The following is a 15,387-nucleotide window of genomic DNA, read 5'->3' as shown; positions in this document are numbered from 1 at the left end:
ATTTTAAGTTGTCATGATGGCAAAAATGGGTAAAACATGCTCATCGTGAAAAAAACGGATTGAGTAAAACTTTGACCTGGACAAGTCAAGACTTTACTGGAGTCTAATAAGCTGTAGCTTGTCGTAAAGTCCATTATCGTCCAGTTTTACCTTCCCTTCACGGCTGGTAGTGGGGCCACAGCTGACATATCAACTCTACTTCTTCTATTTCTATGCTCGAAAACAACGCCGATCCTCCGCGCATGCGTACATTCTAAAATACGATTTGCACAACGGTCCAACATCAAAGATGGCGGGAGCCTCCGACCCACTGGAGGACATGCTCTTCAATGAGGTGGATGAGAAAGCAGTTAGCGACTTAGTTGGCTCTCTGGAATCACAACTCGGCGATCGAAAGGTTCCCGCTGCTTCATATTCCGACGGGAAACGGGAGGGAGCTCCAGTCGCTGTCAGTCAGTTCTCAGGGAAAGTGCGCGATCAAGTGGGGTCTCTGGAACAGCCGCAACAAGGGCATCCAAAAGCGGGGTTAAACCAGGAACCCGGCGCTAATGAGCCGCTCTCCGGCAAAACTCTCTCCTCCTCTACCTCCTCTGTCGGTGCCGGGGCCGTAATAACCGCCGGAGCTAGTCTGCAAACAGTTGGAGCATCTCCTCCCACTATTTCCCCCGTACCGGGACCCGTAACTTTGACCACTCAGTCCGCGGCTGCTAGCTTCCACCGGGCTGCCGTCCTGGGTCCGAGCGCGGCTCCCAGCACCAACATCGTCCCCGTGACGGAGGCTATCAGGACCGCTTCTCCCGGATTACAAAGTTTAAACGGCAACACTGGAGCTGTAAAGTTGGTGAACTCGCCCGCTGTTCCTCCCCCAGCCGGGTCCAGCACAGTCATAAGTACTGTCAGTGCTGGCAGCTCCACCATCATCGCTTCCATGGCTACTCAGCCCAGTTTTCCTGTACCTCAGTCCTCAGTGGCGTCTCCCGCTGGAACTTTGCAGAGGCACCCCAGCCCGGTGGCCAGCGTCGCCCAGAACGGTGTAGACCCAAAGGGTGCCCCCCTGGTGACCCAGGGTGCGCCTTCCCCTTCAGCCTCCACCTCTCAGGTCGTGAACCACAGCAACCCTCTGATGCACACCAAGGTGTTGGTGCCCAGTCAGCCTGTTTCTGGAAACTCTGTCATCCTGGCAAGTACCCCTCCACCTGCTGCAGTCCAGTCCCCCATCAGCCAGACTCAGACCGGGACCAGCACGGCTACCGTCAGCCTGGCTGCTGCTGGGGTGAAACCTGCGGTGAACGGAGTGGGCCAGCCTACGGTGGCTGTGGTGAGGCCGCCGGGCGCTCCTGTGGTGGCCACCTCCATCCAGCAGCAGAGACCGGGGCTGGTGGCGAGCTCGACCCGAGCGGCTGCCCCTCAGCCGACGCTGGCTGTCCGGCCTCAGCAGCAGACCACCATCCAGCTGCCCCCCGGGTTCACCATGCCTCCTGGTGAGCAAACACAAGGATGCCGTCCTACTAACCCCCTCACCTGATGACTCACCTGTTGTTGCGTGCATGCAGAGGTCACTGAAGCCCCTGTTTGTACCTCATGCGTTGCCCTCACATTCTGTAACAGAGCGAAAAATCCAATTTTACCACAAATAAAAACCCAGCGATGTTCGAGAAAGTCAGGAGGAGGTTTGACCAAACTTCCTGCTGTTTGGAAGGTTTTTCCAGAATCCGCAGTCTTTGAACATCTGGATGAAAAACATTCAGTCTGCTGCAACATGAAAGAGTTTGAAGTTGTGTTTCCTGTCTTCTTTTAAAACACAGGCAAAAATTTAATGTGTTTTCTATAAAATTATGAAACACTGGAAGAAGCATCCTGTACAGAAGAAATAATTCTTTAAAGTATTGGCTGCCATCTTTGTTTGGAGGGAACTGAGTCACAACTTTATCAACACGTGACAGATCTCGTTCATGTTGCAGCAGACTGAATATTTTTCCGGCGCAGAGTCGTTGAGGATTCTGGACAAACAGCAGGAAGTGATGTTAAACCTCCCTGTGGCCTTTTTAAATGTCACCAGGTATTTTTCTGTAAATCAGATGCGTGAGAGGGACAAACTGGGACTGAAGGCCGCTTCTACACGGAGTGATTTCTGGGTCGTTTGAGACCAAAGTTTCTAATGATGACAGAAATGTGGTGAAGTGTCTTCCTGTAGATCTCACTGTGAGACCGAAGACAGCTCAGGGCCAGATTCTCACAATGAGACGGCTGCTGCCGCCGGAGCTGGGGCCATTAGTCCATTAACTGAGAATTAATTGGGAACTGATAATCACAAACATTCTCTGGTTCCAGCTGGTCACATGTGAGGATTTGCTGCTTTTCTTTGTCGTAATGATAATTAACCAGATTTCTTTGTGTTTTAAACAAAACATCTGAAGATATCAGCGTGGACTTCGGGGATTTTAACATGTTTATTTTTCCACTATTTTATGAAATTTAAGGACTAATTGATTAATGGAATCATTGAGAGACAGACAGTGTTATAGTTTCAGTGTGTGGAATCATAAGCATCACGACTAATGATTCGTTATTGAGTCATTACTGATATTATAATGTCCTAAAGCCCAGTGTGATGCTCGACAAAGACAAAGAAAAGCATTGATTACTCAAAGCTGAGAAATATTTGATCATGTAATATTCAACTGTTTAATCGTACAATAGTCGCTCGACTCATGGGCTTTGAAGTCGCAGGCGTTTCCGTGTGCTGACGACCGCTTCCTGTCTCCTTCAGGTATGGTTCTGGTCCGGACAGAGACGGGTCAGCTGGTGATGGTCCCTCAGCAGGTCCTGGCCCAGGCTCAGGCCAAGACGCAGCAGGGCCAAACGGTAGCCAACATCACCCAGAGACCAGCGACGCCGACGGCCGGCAGCACCATCCGGGTCAGCACCGCCACCACGGTAGGTCTGCTACACATCAGGGTCTGCGGTTCTCAGTAGAGATCGACCGATACAGATACCGATTATTAGAAGTTAGGGAGGCCGATAACCGATATTTGGAGATTCATTTGCAGTGAAAGTGTAAAAATGTTGAATAACACTTCACTTCATTTAAAAGCCTAAAGCATGTTTATTTAACCAAACAAATAGAAAAGAAATAGCTCCAGAAGTGCATGGAGCTCCTAGACTCAGAAGCATCTCTTATAAAGTTAAATAAAAACTTAAATAAATAGCTCCCTGAAATGTTTCCACAGTTAATAAAGTAGCATTTAAATATAACTGAAATGACTTTTGTTTGTTTTAAGTTCGAACACAACAACAACAAAAAAAATACATGGAGTTAACAAGCTCAGCAGCAACTCGTGTAAAGTTAAATAAAAACTTATATAATAGCTCCCTGGATTTTCTACACAGTAAATAAAGTAAAATGTCACTTTCAGATAAATCCCTCCTGAATTTCACTCTCTCTCACACACTCTTCTTACTACTGTCACTATTTCCATATCAATATTATCAGCAGCCTTGTTGCCAGAGATGAGACCAACTGTTGAACCCTAAATAGCCGAAAGCGTCTCATCTTCACTTTAATTTTCACATCATAGGACCAAACATAACAGACGTTCTCCCACTGAGTCTGCTGAGCGTTTGGAGCGGCACCAGCGAGCTAATGTTATGCTAAAAGCTAACCAGCCTTCATCTCAGCGTACTTCCCTGCAACGAATGACACACATGGGCTTCTACTATCACGGACTGTTTCTACATCATTATTACCAACAGCATCGTTTCAAGTGATTCACAGACATGTTGGGAGGTACTAGATAGATAGATAGATACTTTATTTATCTCCAAGGAGAAATTTGCATACTGCGAGCTAGCAGAGCTGCCGCTAATGTTTACTCCGCTCTCATGTTACTCTGCTGCACACTGTAACGTTAGTAGTAGTTGTGAGAAGTCGAGCACTGGGATGTTTTTTACAATTTTGGCAGAGTTTTCTGCGTTTGCCTTCGACCCGCTTCAGTTTGGCTCTGCCTCTTATGCATGCTGTGGCTTGCTTGACCAATCAGACGGCGCCGTGGGCGGAACAATGCTGGGGACAGAAGTGGCAGAAGACAGGGAGGGGGGGGGGGGTTGGCATCTGAGCCGAAATAACCCAGTTTTCAATTGATTTCTTGATATCGGCCCGTCGGATTTAAAACAAGGCAGATACCGATATACGTCCAAATATCGGCGCAGATAATCGGTCGATCTCTAGTTCTCAGGGCGGCAGCGTTCCGATCAAAATGAAACTTATGAAACTCTTCTGTGTTTCTTTACTGAACTCTACTGTGTGTGTTGTTACTTGACTCTACTGTGTGTTTTTACTGGACTCTACTGTTTGTGTTTTTACTGGACTCTACTGTGTGTTTTTGTACAGGACTCTACTGTGTGTTTTTGTACAGGACTCTACTGTGTGTTTTTGTACAGGACTCTACTGTGTGTTTTACTGGACTCTACTGTGTGTGTTTTTACTGGACTCTACTGCGTGTGTTTTTACTGGACTCTACTGTGTGTTTTTGTACAGGACTCTACTGTGTGTTTTACTGGACTCTACTGTGTGTGTTTTTACTGGACTCTACTGTGTGTTTTTGTACAGGACTCTACTGTGTGTTTTACTGGACTCTACTGTGTGTGTTTTTACTGGACTCTACTGTGTGTTTTTGTACAGGACTCGACTGTGTGTTTTACTGGACTCTACTGTGTGTTTTTGTACAGGACTCTACTGTGTGTTTTTACTGGACTCTACTGTTTGTGTTTTTACTGGACTCTACTGTGTGTTTTTGTACAGGACTCTACTGTGTGTTTTACTGGACTCTACTGTGTGTTTTTGTACAGGACTCTACTGTGTGTTTTACTGGACTCTACTGTGTGTTTTTACTGGACTCTACTGTGTGTGTTTTTACTGGACTCTACTGTGTGTTTTTGTACAGGACTCTACTGTGTGTTTTACTGGACTCTACTGTGTGTGTTTTTACTGGACTCTACTGCGTGTGTTTTTACTGGACTCTACTGTGTGTTTTTGTACAGGACTCTACTGTGTGTTTTACTGGACTCTACTGTGTGTGTTTTTACTGGACTCTACTGTGTGTTTTTGTACAGGACTCTACTGTGTGTTTTACTGGACTCTACTGTGTGTGTTTTTACTGGACTCTACTGTGTGTGTTTTACTGGACTCTACTGTGTGTGTTTTTACTGGACTCTACTGCGTTCGGCCACATTCACTCGGCTCTGATGCTGATTGTCGTGACAGCAGAGCAGAAACATTCAGGAAGCAGCTTCTCGACGTCTCTCACCTGTTCAGAAGACAAGCGTCTCACATCAGCTGATACCAGTTGATGTTCAGTCACTCAGTAAATCGATCTCACCTGTTTGTGTGTGTGAACTCATCACTGATGATCTGTGATGAAGAAGCTCCGCTCTGTAACACCACCGTGAAACCAGAGTGAGAGTGAGACCTCTGCAGATGATCTCATGTCAGCTTCAGGAGTCACATCCTCCACTGAACCTGTCAGTCATGTTTTAGAATCAGGACCTGCAGGATTTGGATCCAGTAAATCCAGATGAGTCAGATTCATTATCCACAGCTGTTATTCAGAGTGTCAGATACATATTTCAGGTAAATATCAGATCAGGGTTACATAAACTTGATCAGGATGTCCTTCGTATTTGACCTTTTACATATTTTCATGTGCAAGTATTGATTACATCACATTATTTGGGAATCTATTAGTTGACTGAAAGAAAAACTATTAGCAACTATTTGATGATCGATAAACTGTTAAAGTCACATTTGCTGATCCATCTTGTAACTGGTCGAGGATTTTCTGCTTTTCTTTGTCTTATGTGATGATAAAATGAATCTCTTTGGGTTTTTGATTCCTGGCCGGACAAATCGAGACCTTTGATATCATCAATTTGGACTTTTGGAAATCTTTTTGACATTTTGTCGACAGATTAATTGACAGTGAAAATAATCGTTAGTTGCTGAAGAAATAAACTTGAAAATAATGTCAACCAATCAAAATCAGTTGGTTATCTGCTTTTAATCTGATTTCCCATGATGCTCATCTGTTGCTCATCTGCTCTCCCTCCCTGTTGTCTGCAGGCTCCTCAGACCGTCCGCCTGGCCTCCCCCGCTCAGACCAGAATGGTTCAGTCTCCCTCCACCACCACTGTACAGGTGTGTGTTTCCTGTCTCCTCCCCCTCCGTTTCATGCTCTCACCTGCACTCGTCTGGTGACAAACATGACCTCATCCAGCAAGATGCTGCGTTGGCCAATCAAATGCATGAAAACACTCGTTCCTGATAGGACAATTTGTAATGTGAACGCTGCATTTCTGCTTTTTGATGTTAAAGTAATTGTCACTGAAAACTTTCCACAGATGTGAGACCCCGTCTGTGATGATTAATGTCCGTGTCACCCGAAGCAACACACCACTGAGCGGCGTGCTGTAATAAGCTCAGGAGTTTTCATTAATACAAGACATAAAGTCGATGAATCACGTCCTCGTTTTACTACAGAAACATGAGAATGAAAGAACTTTAAAGGACACATTCACAATTGTTCAAATCAGTCTTAAAATAATTGTTGGGTCACGAAAGGAGTTCAGAATCGCTTCACGTGAGCTCAGAGAGCAGGTTGCTGGTTATTGTCGTTTGTACGTAGCAGCAAGAGAAACTTCACGTGACTTTAAAGGATAACTTTTGTTTTTTACAACCTGGACCTTATTTGTAGCATTAAATACGACCATTTACTCACCCAGACAACTTTGGTGGCATTTGGAGTCGTTTTGAAGAGATTAGCCCCAGAGGAGCGGCGCGTATATCCGTATAATGCGAGTACTCGGGGCATCCATGCGCAGCCTCTATATAACGCATAATCTGCGGAAACTCGTTCATATTCCAATATCTATATTAATATATGATATGCTGGTGCTATTCCCCTCTGAGCCGGCTGTCGGCTAGTTTAGCTGTAGTTTGGCACAGCTGTGGTTAGCCGCAGAGTCAGCCGTGTTGTGGCTGGCTGCTCGCAGCGCCCGTCGTTCAGTAATGACATCATCCACGTCAGAGGTAGTTGTCTAGAGACGCTGGATGTTGATAACATGCCACCACGGGCTCAGAGGGGAATAGCACCAGCATATCTTAACAAAATATTGGAATATGAACGAGTTTCTGCAGATTATGCGTTATATAGAGGCTGCGCATGGATGCCCTGAGCATTATACGGATATACGCGCCGCTCCTCTGGGGCTAATTTCTTCAAAACGACTCCAAATGCCACCAAAGTTGTCTGGGGGAGTAAATGGTCGTATTTAATGCTACAAATAAGGTCCAGGTTGTAAAAAACGAAAGTTATCCTTTAATGTGACTGGAGTCGACACAGATGGACGAAAGAGAAGAGGCTGACGGAGCCAGACCACAATAACAGTGAAATGTTAGCAAACACTCCAACGATGCCGCCTCCACCATCACCTCCAGCCGACCTTTCAAATACAACAATCCTGGAGGAAATAAAAGAAACGAATCTTCGTCACAGTTTAAATGTCTCGTCTCGGTCGGTTGTGGTAGTAGATTAAATGGTCATCGGTTTGGCGGTGGTCCCTCCCCTGATGATCGTGTTTGTCGTTTCCCAGAAGGCCATCACGGTGGCCCCCGGCGGTGCAGCCGTGTCGGTGAAGATGACCACCCCTCAGAAGGCCCAGACGGTGATAACAGCGGGCGGGGCGCCTGTGGCCAAACCTGCCGGCGTCCCGTCCACCCCCCTGACCAGCACGACGCCCGCCACGCCGGCCGGCAGGGTCACGGTGGTGTCCCAGGTCGAGTTGCATTTCCTGTTTACAGAGCAAATCAAAAGTTAGAAAAGTCCGGAAGCTCCTGAGAACACCTGCCTGACTCATCTGTGTTGCCTTTTAACTCCTTCACCCCCAGCAGGAGATGCAAGAAAACGTGAAGAAATGCAAGAACTTCCTCGCCACGCTGATCAAGCTGGCGTCCCACAACTCCCCCTCCCCGGATACCTCCAAGAATGTGAAGGCCCTGGTGCAGGACCTGCTCGTGAGCCACTTTGTTCCTTCAGTTCAATCAGTCGTCCGCAGGTGTAGACTGTGTTTGACCGGACTCTAACTGGTGCTTTGTGTCTGTTCAGGATGCCAAGATCGAGCCAGAGGAGTTCACCACTCGGCTGCAGGCTGAGCTGAAGTCCTCCCCACAGCCCTACCTCATCCCCTTCCTCAAGGTAGGAGCCCTGCTGCTGCCGGCACCGCTGCTGGTGCTGCCGCCGGCACCGCTGCTGGTGCTGCTGGTGCTGCTGGTGCTGCTGGTGCTGCTGGTGCTGCTGGTTCACCCTCAGCTGTGTAATCCTGACATGTTGTGTCTCTCCACAGAAAAGCCTCCCCACTCTGCGTCAGTCCCTGCTCAACAGCCAGCAGTCTCTGGTGACGCCCACCCCCAGCACCTCCGCACCCCCCCCAGCTGCCCCCGGATCCGTCACCACCGCCATCAGGCCGCGGCTTCCCATCAGTCCGGCCAGCAGCACCGTCAGACTGAACCCGCCGCTCACAAACACTCTGGTACGATCTTCAGGTCCACCTACACTGTGCTGTTGGTGTTCTGTAGGTGTTCGACCCTGACCGTTGACTCTTGAACCAGGTTCCAGACTCTGTGCTGCAGTTAATCCACAAACAAACCTGAAACTGACTTGGTTGCTGCTGCTGTCATATCATACTGTGACTTTAACCTTTGTTCACCTCCAGGCTGTTGGCCGAGCAGGAGTCCAGACCGTGCAGACTCGTACGCCTGTCGTCTTCAGTCAGACTCTCAGACCTCAAGGTGAGACTCAGTGGACCAATAGATGGCAGCGATTTACCTGCAGTGTCGGGGTGAAAAGTGTCCGTCACAGCAAAGATTACGATTGACGTCAGGTGCTTGTCTCTTCAGGTACGCTTGTGAGGGGGCCCACAGCTATAATTGGCAAAAGTCCTGTTCACCTGGCAGCTCAAGCCAATCAGAAGAAACTGAGTGACCCAGGGGGCGGGACATTCAGGTGAAGTATAAACTCATTGGCAGAGATTAGTTGTGCACCTTTCGACAAACATTTTAAAGTGATTTACAAAAGAAGAAGAACAGGATTTAAAACACAGTAAAAAGGAAAATAAACTTAGACTCAAATGAGAAAAAAATGAAGATAAAAAAATAAAAATGAAATACAAACAATGAGAGCAGGTCAGATAGAGGGAACTGTGGCCCACCTGAACACCTCTGTCCTGTTTGCTGGTACATTTACAACCACAAACACTGAATAATCAAACAATACTAATTTAGATATTTTCTAATAATTATGAATTTGAATATGATATAATCATACATTGTGATTAGAAAACCATCAGGGTTATTTATAATTTATCCTGCAAGAGAAAAACCACATGTGAGTCAGAAATGTCACAACCCAGAGAAAAGACATGTGATTAGAAAAATCACGACCACATGAGACCAGTAGAGACCAGTACCAGACCAGAGACATGGCTTGATGTAACTGGCTTCTTTGCTCTGTGTGAGGCAGTAGGAGGTATTTCCTCTTGACTGCAGGATTAACAGCTCATTATTACATCACGATCATAATAATCTTGTAATAATCTCATCTGTCCTGTAGACCTGTAGTTCACAGAGGAGCCACCAGAGGGCAGCATGTGCACACAGTGCTGCTCGTCAGCACATCCTGTCAGAAACACTAATGAGACAGCAGAGGTGTAGCTGAGGTCCAGGTGGAGCTCATGATGTCTGACAGAGCGACTGTTCATCCACCCGTCAGTGTTTGAGAGCAGCACAGAGGTTACTGCAGGACCTCTGGTCTGATCCAGACACACAGTACATGAAACACGTTAAAATACTTCAGTACACGCAGTACATGAAACACGTTAAAATACTTCAATACACAAAGTACATGAAACACGTTAAAATACTTCAATACACAAAATACATGAAACACATTAAAATACTTCAATACACAAAGTACATGAAACACGTTAAAATACTTCAATACACAAAGTACATGAAACACGTTGAAATTTGTCAATACACAAAGTACATGAAACACGTAAAAATACTTTAATACACAAAGTATATGAAACATGTTGAAATTCGTCAATACACAAAGTACAGAAAACACGTTGAAATACTTCAGTACACAAAGTACATGAAACATGTTAAAATACTTCAATACACAAAGTACATGAAACACGTTGAAATACTTCAATATACAAAGTACATGAAACATGTTAAAATACTTCAATACACAAAGTACATGAAACACGTTGAAATACTTCAATATACAAAGTACATAAAACACGTTAAAATACTTCAATATACAAAGTACATGAAACACGTTAAAATACTTCAACACATGAAATTACTTTAATATCTGAAAGTCATTAAAGCATTTTAAAATGTTGTCGTCATTAACGACACCAAAACCATATTTTCACTTCCTGATTTCTTAATGCACTGATAAAGGATCAGGTCTCAGGACCAGGGTCCAGGTCCAGGTCACAGGACCAGGTTCCAGGTTACACAACAAATAAACAGGAATAAACACTCACAGAAGAATAAAACTTGTCAGAGTTCAGTTATTTAAAGGGAAAAAGGCGACTTAATTCCACGTGACTGAAAAGGTGCAGAAGAGGTGAAAGACCTGAGACCCGAACCCCTTCTAATCCAGTTTTCTTCTTCCTGGACTTGGATCAGAAGACTTTTGGTCTTTTGGTCTTCTGATGTGTGCGTTAATGTGACGAGCTTATTATGTTGAACCTCACACCGCCTCCTAACCTCTCCGCTCGGGCCCTTTCCGCCTCAGAGATGACGACGACATCAACGACGTGGCGTCCATGGCCGGCGTCAACCTTAACGAGGAAAACGCCCGTATCTTAGCGACCAGCTCGGAGCTCGTCGGCACAAAGATCCGGTCCTGTAAAGACGAATCCTTCCTGCCCACCGGCCTGCTGCACCGCCGCATCCTGGACACAGGTACTGTCACCTGAACGATCTGCAAAGCTACCAATCCGGTATTTCTCTGAGATGTTCACCCTGACGCATCTCGCTTCTCCTCCCGTCTCCAGCCAAGAAGCTGGGAGTGACCGAGGTGCCGCAGGAGGTGGTGAACTTCATCTCTCACGCCACCCAGTCCAGAGTGCGCTCCCTGCTGGAGAAGGTTTCGGCCGTCGCTCAGCACCGCGCAGACGGCGGAAAGGCAAGAAAACGCACACACGGAAGTTTATTACGGGGCGCCTCACAGGCTGGAGAGCATCAAACAACGACAGACAAAATATTTAAAAAGTCACATTTTTAAAGATGCTCATTTTCAGGCTCATGCTTTTATTTTGTCAGCTGCTAGAAGGTTTACATGCTTTAATGATCAAAAAACACATTTTTCTCGTATAGTACATTACAGAATCGTATTCACCCAGTTTGCTCTGATTGGTTGGCTCCCACACACCTGAGCATACATACACATACACACGGCCCCTGATTGGCCCGTTTAATGTTGAAGATTGAACGGGCCAATTAGATTTTTTTCTATAGCTGATAACAGTCAGTGTGGTTTTGTGATTTGCTGATGAAAGATGTCTAAACATCTTCTTCCTCTGTCCTCATCCTCCTCCTCTTCCCTCATCCTCCTCGTCTCCCTCACATCAGGATGAAGAACATCATGAACAGACGTCAGACGTTCGCTCTCAGCTTCGTTTCTTTGAGCAGCTGGAGCGAATGGAGAAACAGAGAAAGGACGAACAAGAGCGAGAGATTCTGCTGAAGGCTGCCAAGGTACGCGCGCGCACACACACACACACACACACACACTCACTTTCTTTAGGTTTAGGTTCAGGTTCAGTTTCAGGTTCAGGTTAGGATAAGGGTTAGGGTTAGGCACGTAGTGGTTATGGTAGGTCTCCAGGAAATGAATGTAAGTCTATGTAATGTCCCCAAACGTGATAGAAACGTAATGTGTGTGTGTGCATCTGTGTGTGTATGCGTGTATGTCATGAATAAGAAGTGACATAATTACAGAAAGGACCTGCAGAAGTCCTCGTTACAGACACATACTGATGTGCCTTTTATCTTGTGATGCTTCATGTGTTAAGGTTCAGAGTTCAGCATTCTTCACGTTTCCACATCAACACTGAGCTGTGAGCAGACGTCTCATGTTTAAATCAGATCAAATCTGACTGACGTGTTCGTGTTTAACTTCCAGAGTCGCGCCAGACAAGAAGATCCTGAACAGGCTCGTCTGAAGCAGAAGGCTAAAGAGGTTGGTTCAGCACACGCACACTTACTGTCCGGCGATGAAGTCAGCGACCACCATACAAAACAATTAAATAACATCTACGGCTTCGCCTCCACGTCCGTTTTAATACCTGTTCCAGAGCTTTCAGTCGTATTCAGATGATGGAGTTTTCCCCAAACCTTTGTGATCCACATGGGGAGAAATGAGTTACAGCTGCAGAAATCTATATACAGATACCAAAATGTGCAGTAAACCAAAATGACAAACTTATATTGTACAGTGTCCAGGCAGGGTACACACATGGACTTTATGTGCAGGTGTTCTTCATCTTCATCTTCCCCTGAGGATGGATTTTAATAACTGATGATGATGATGACACTTTAAAGTGAAACAGCTGTGGAAATGCAGTACAGCATGGTAAAAAAAAAACACAGTACGGGGCGGGAAAGAAGCAGCGCAGAAAGGATCAGATTTTGATTGGCTTTATTAGCATTGAACTCAAAGCATAGCTGCGGCTCACTGCAGCCTCACAGAGCTGCTAGCATGGCTGTAGACTGTTATCCTGAGTCTGCACAGGAGGCACAGTGTGAGCAGCAGGTCAACAGCCGCAGCAGGTTAGCTGCAGCAGCAGGTTAGCTGCAGCAGCAGGTTAGCAGCAGGTAAACAGCAGCAGCAGGTTAGCAGCAGCAGTAGGTTAGCATCAACAGGTAAACAGCAGCAGTGGGTTAGCAGCGGCAGGTTAGCAGCAGGTAAACAGCAGCAGCAGGTTAGCAGTGGCAGGTTGGCAGCAGCAGCAGGTAAACAGCAGCAGCAGCAGGTAAACAGCAGCAGCAGCAGGTAAACAGCAGCAGCAGTAGGTAAACAGCAGCGGCAGGTTAGCAGCAGCAGCAGGTTAGCAGCAGGTAAACAGCAGCAGCAGGTTGGCAGCAGCAGCAGGTAAACAGCAGCGGCAGGTTAGCAGCAGCAGCAGGTTAGCAGCAGGTAAACAGCAGCAGCAGGTTAGCAGCAGCAGTAGGTTAGCATCAACAGGTAAACAGCAGCAGTGGCTTAGCAGCGGCAGGTTAGCAGCAGGTAAACAGCAGCAGCAGGTTAGCAGTGGCAGGTTGGCAGCAGCAGCAGGTTAGCAGCAGGTAAACAGCAGCAGCAGTAGGTTAGCATCAACAGGTAAACAGCAGCAGTGGGTTAGCAGCGGCAGGTTAGCAGCAGCAGCAGGTAAACTGCAGCAGCAGGTAAACAGCCGCAGTAGGTTAGCATCAACAGGTAAACAGCATTAGCAGGTTAGCAGCAGTTTAACAGCAGCTTTAGGTTAGCAGCAGCAGCAGGCTAGCAGCAGCAGCTTCAGTGCTCTATCAGTGACCCCTGAGGCGACAGCCTGGTGCTGGAGTCAGTGACATCAGGCAGACTCCAAAGCCAGCAGAGGTCAGAGGTCTTACCCATAATGACATGACATTTCAGAGCTAGGGCTGGGTGATATGGCAAATAATATGATCCTAATAATTTTTCCATATTGATCAATATAGATATTTATCACATTTGATAGTGCTGCCAGTTTGAGGAGGATGCTGATACTGACTGAAGCCTGAAGGAACCAGAGAGTTTATTATTTAAACTTACAATATATCATATATACATCATTAGCTTTAAGACTCAAATAACAGAAACATGTAACTGCAAACATGGCTTGGTTTGGAATATTTTTGATAAAAGAATAGATTGACTAACATCTAAATGTAGACATTTAACTTCGCAAATAAGCTTTATCTGCCTTAGCAGATCAGGTGATGGTAAGGATTTTCTATATCTGTGTAAAACAAACCAGGGTGCAGCAAGTCACAACACGTCCCGGATGGTTTCATCGTAAAGCTCAGCGGCTCTTTAACAAAAGCTTGGAAGTTAACCAGACCAACATTTAGCAAACCAATCAGCTATTCTGAAGTTTTATCATGTAAAACTGAAAAATACTGTTTGAAAACACTTCTGACAAAACAGAAATCGCACCGTTTGTGTCCTTTGACCAACTAAACCATGTTCATGACCCTGAAGACTCATTACTGCCCCCGGAGGCTGAAGGGCCTGATGGTTTGTGGGAACCACAGTTGTAGTGGCTGTTGTTCAACCACAAGGGGCAGCAATGAGTCCATCCCACACTCTTCAACAAGCGACACAAAGGGATGGTTTCATCAGAAGTGTTTTCAGAGACTTTGGCAGACTTCAGATGGGTTTATTAGATGTACATCTGGTTAGCTTACCTCTGATAAAGAGCAGCACACAGCTGCTCCGCTGAGCTTTACCGTGGATCAGTGCGTCAACAGTCAGACTGTGTGTGTGTGTGTGTGTGTGTGTGTGTGTGTGTGTGTGTGTGTGTGTGTGTGTGTGTGTGTGTGTGTGTGTGTGTACACCATGTGCCCTCCTTCCCTTCCAATTAACATTACAGTGTGTTAATGAGAGTGTAAATGTTGCCTCATGTTACATCTTCTGTCCGTTCTGCTCTTCTTCAACCACACACGCACACACACACACACACACACACACACAGACACACACACACACACACACACCGTTGTTGCTGCTGCTGCTGCAAGTTGGTTTGAAGACTTTAATTAGAACATCTGTGTCTAATCATGTGTTCCTGAAGGACAGCATTAATTTGAATCCAAAACAAAAGAGATTCAGTTCACTGTGTTCAAAAACAGAAAGCCTTTGAGGACATGCTAGTAAAATTAGTTGAGAAGTAGAAATTCAGATTCATTCATTTTGATCAAATGTGGAGCTGGTTTGTGATCCTCTTGGTATTCAGGAGCTACTTGTATGATTATTTCATTGTGGATTCAAGGCTTTTTGTTGACATTAAAAAAAGAAAGAGAGAGATTTTGTAATCAATTAAATATCTGAAATTCTTACATTTACTCGATCTAATCTGTGCACAAGTTTTCCACAGTCTGATCTTTACTTTTTTAGTTACAAATATCATCCACTCAATTAAAAAGCCAAACATGAAGGGAACTAATTTACTACTGCGAGTTAGAAACTGACACATTTTTTTCAAGGTAATCTTGATTTCAGTATTTTCAAAAATAAATTGATCTCTTGCTCTGTTCGC

The 15,387-nt window shown here is 45.7% G+C and overlaps 1 protein-coding gene across 2 annotated transcripts in view; it reads left to right on the top strand.

Annotated features, from left to right (window-relative positions):
- The first annotated feature begins 288 nt into the window (after positions 1 to 288).
- Positions 289 to 15,387, top strand: part of LOC121607746 (transcription initiation factor TFIID subunit 4-like) — a 23,715-nt gene continuing 8,616 nt past the window's right edge. The window contains exons 1-13 of one of the 2 annotated variants that reach the window (XM_041938690.1): positions 289 to 1,481; positions 2,771 to 2,937; positions 6,119 to 6,193; positions 7,651 to 7,830; positions 7,946 to 8,068; positions 8,160 to 8,249; positions 8,398 to 8,583; positions 8,767 to 8,842; positions 8,951 to 9,056; positions 10,863 to 11,032; positions 11,125 to 11,255; positions 11,702 to 11,827; positions 12,255 to 12,311. In XM_041938690.1, coding sequence (XP_041794624.1) covers positions 290 to 1,481; positions 2,771 to 2,937; positions 6,119 to 6,193; positions 7,651 to 7,830; positions 7,946 to 8,068; positions 8,160 to 8,249; positions 8,398 to 8,583; positions 8,767 to 8,842; positions 8,951 to 9,056; positions 10,863 to 11,032; positions 11,125 to 11,255; positions 11,702 to 11,827; positions 12,255 to 12,311 — 2,679 coding nt within the window. In that variant the 5' untranslated portion in view covers position 289. Of the gene's footprint in view, positions 1,482 to 2,770; positions 2,938 to 6,118; positions 6,194 to 7,647; positions 7,831 to 7,945; positions 8,069 to 8,159; positions 8,250 to 8,397; positions 8,584 to 8,766; positions 8,843 to 8,950; positions 9,057 to 10,862; positions 11,033 to 11,124; positions 11,256 to 11,701; positions 11,828 to 12,254; positions 12,312 to 15,387 lie in introns of both variants that reach the window. The other variant, XM_041938689.1, reaches the window with a different exon arrangement.

This window comes from Chelmon rostratus, chromosome 6, assembly GCF_017976325.1.
Source record: "Chelmon rostratus isolate fCheRos1 chromosome 6, fCheRos1.pri, whole genome shotgun sequence".
Classification (NCBI taxonomy): domain Eukaryota; kingdom Metazoa; phylum Chordata; class Actinopteri; order Chaetodontiformes; family Chaetodontidae; genus Chelmon; species Chelmon rostratus.
This window is presented reverse-complemented; position numbering and strand designations above follow the sequence as displayed.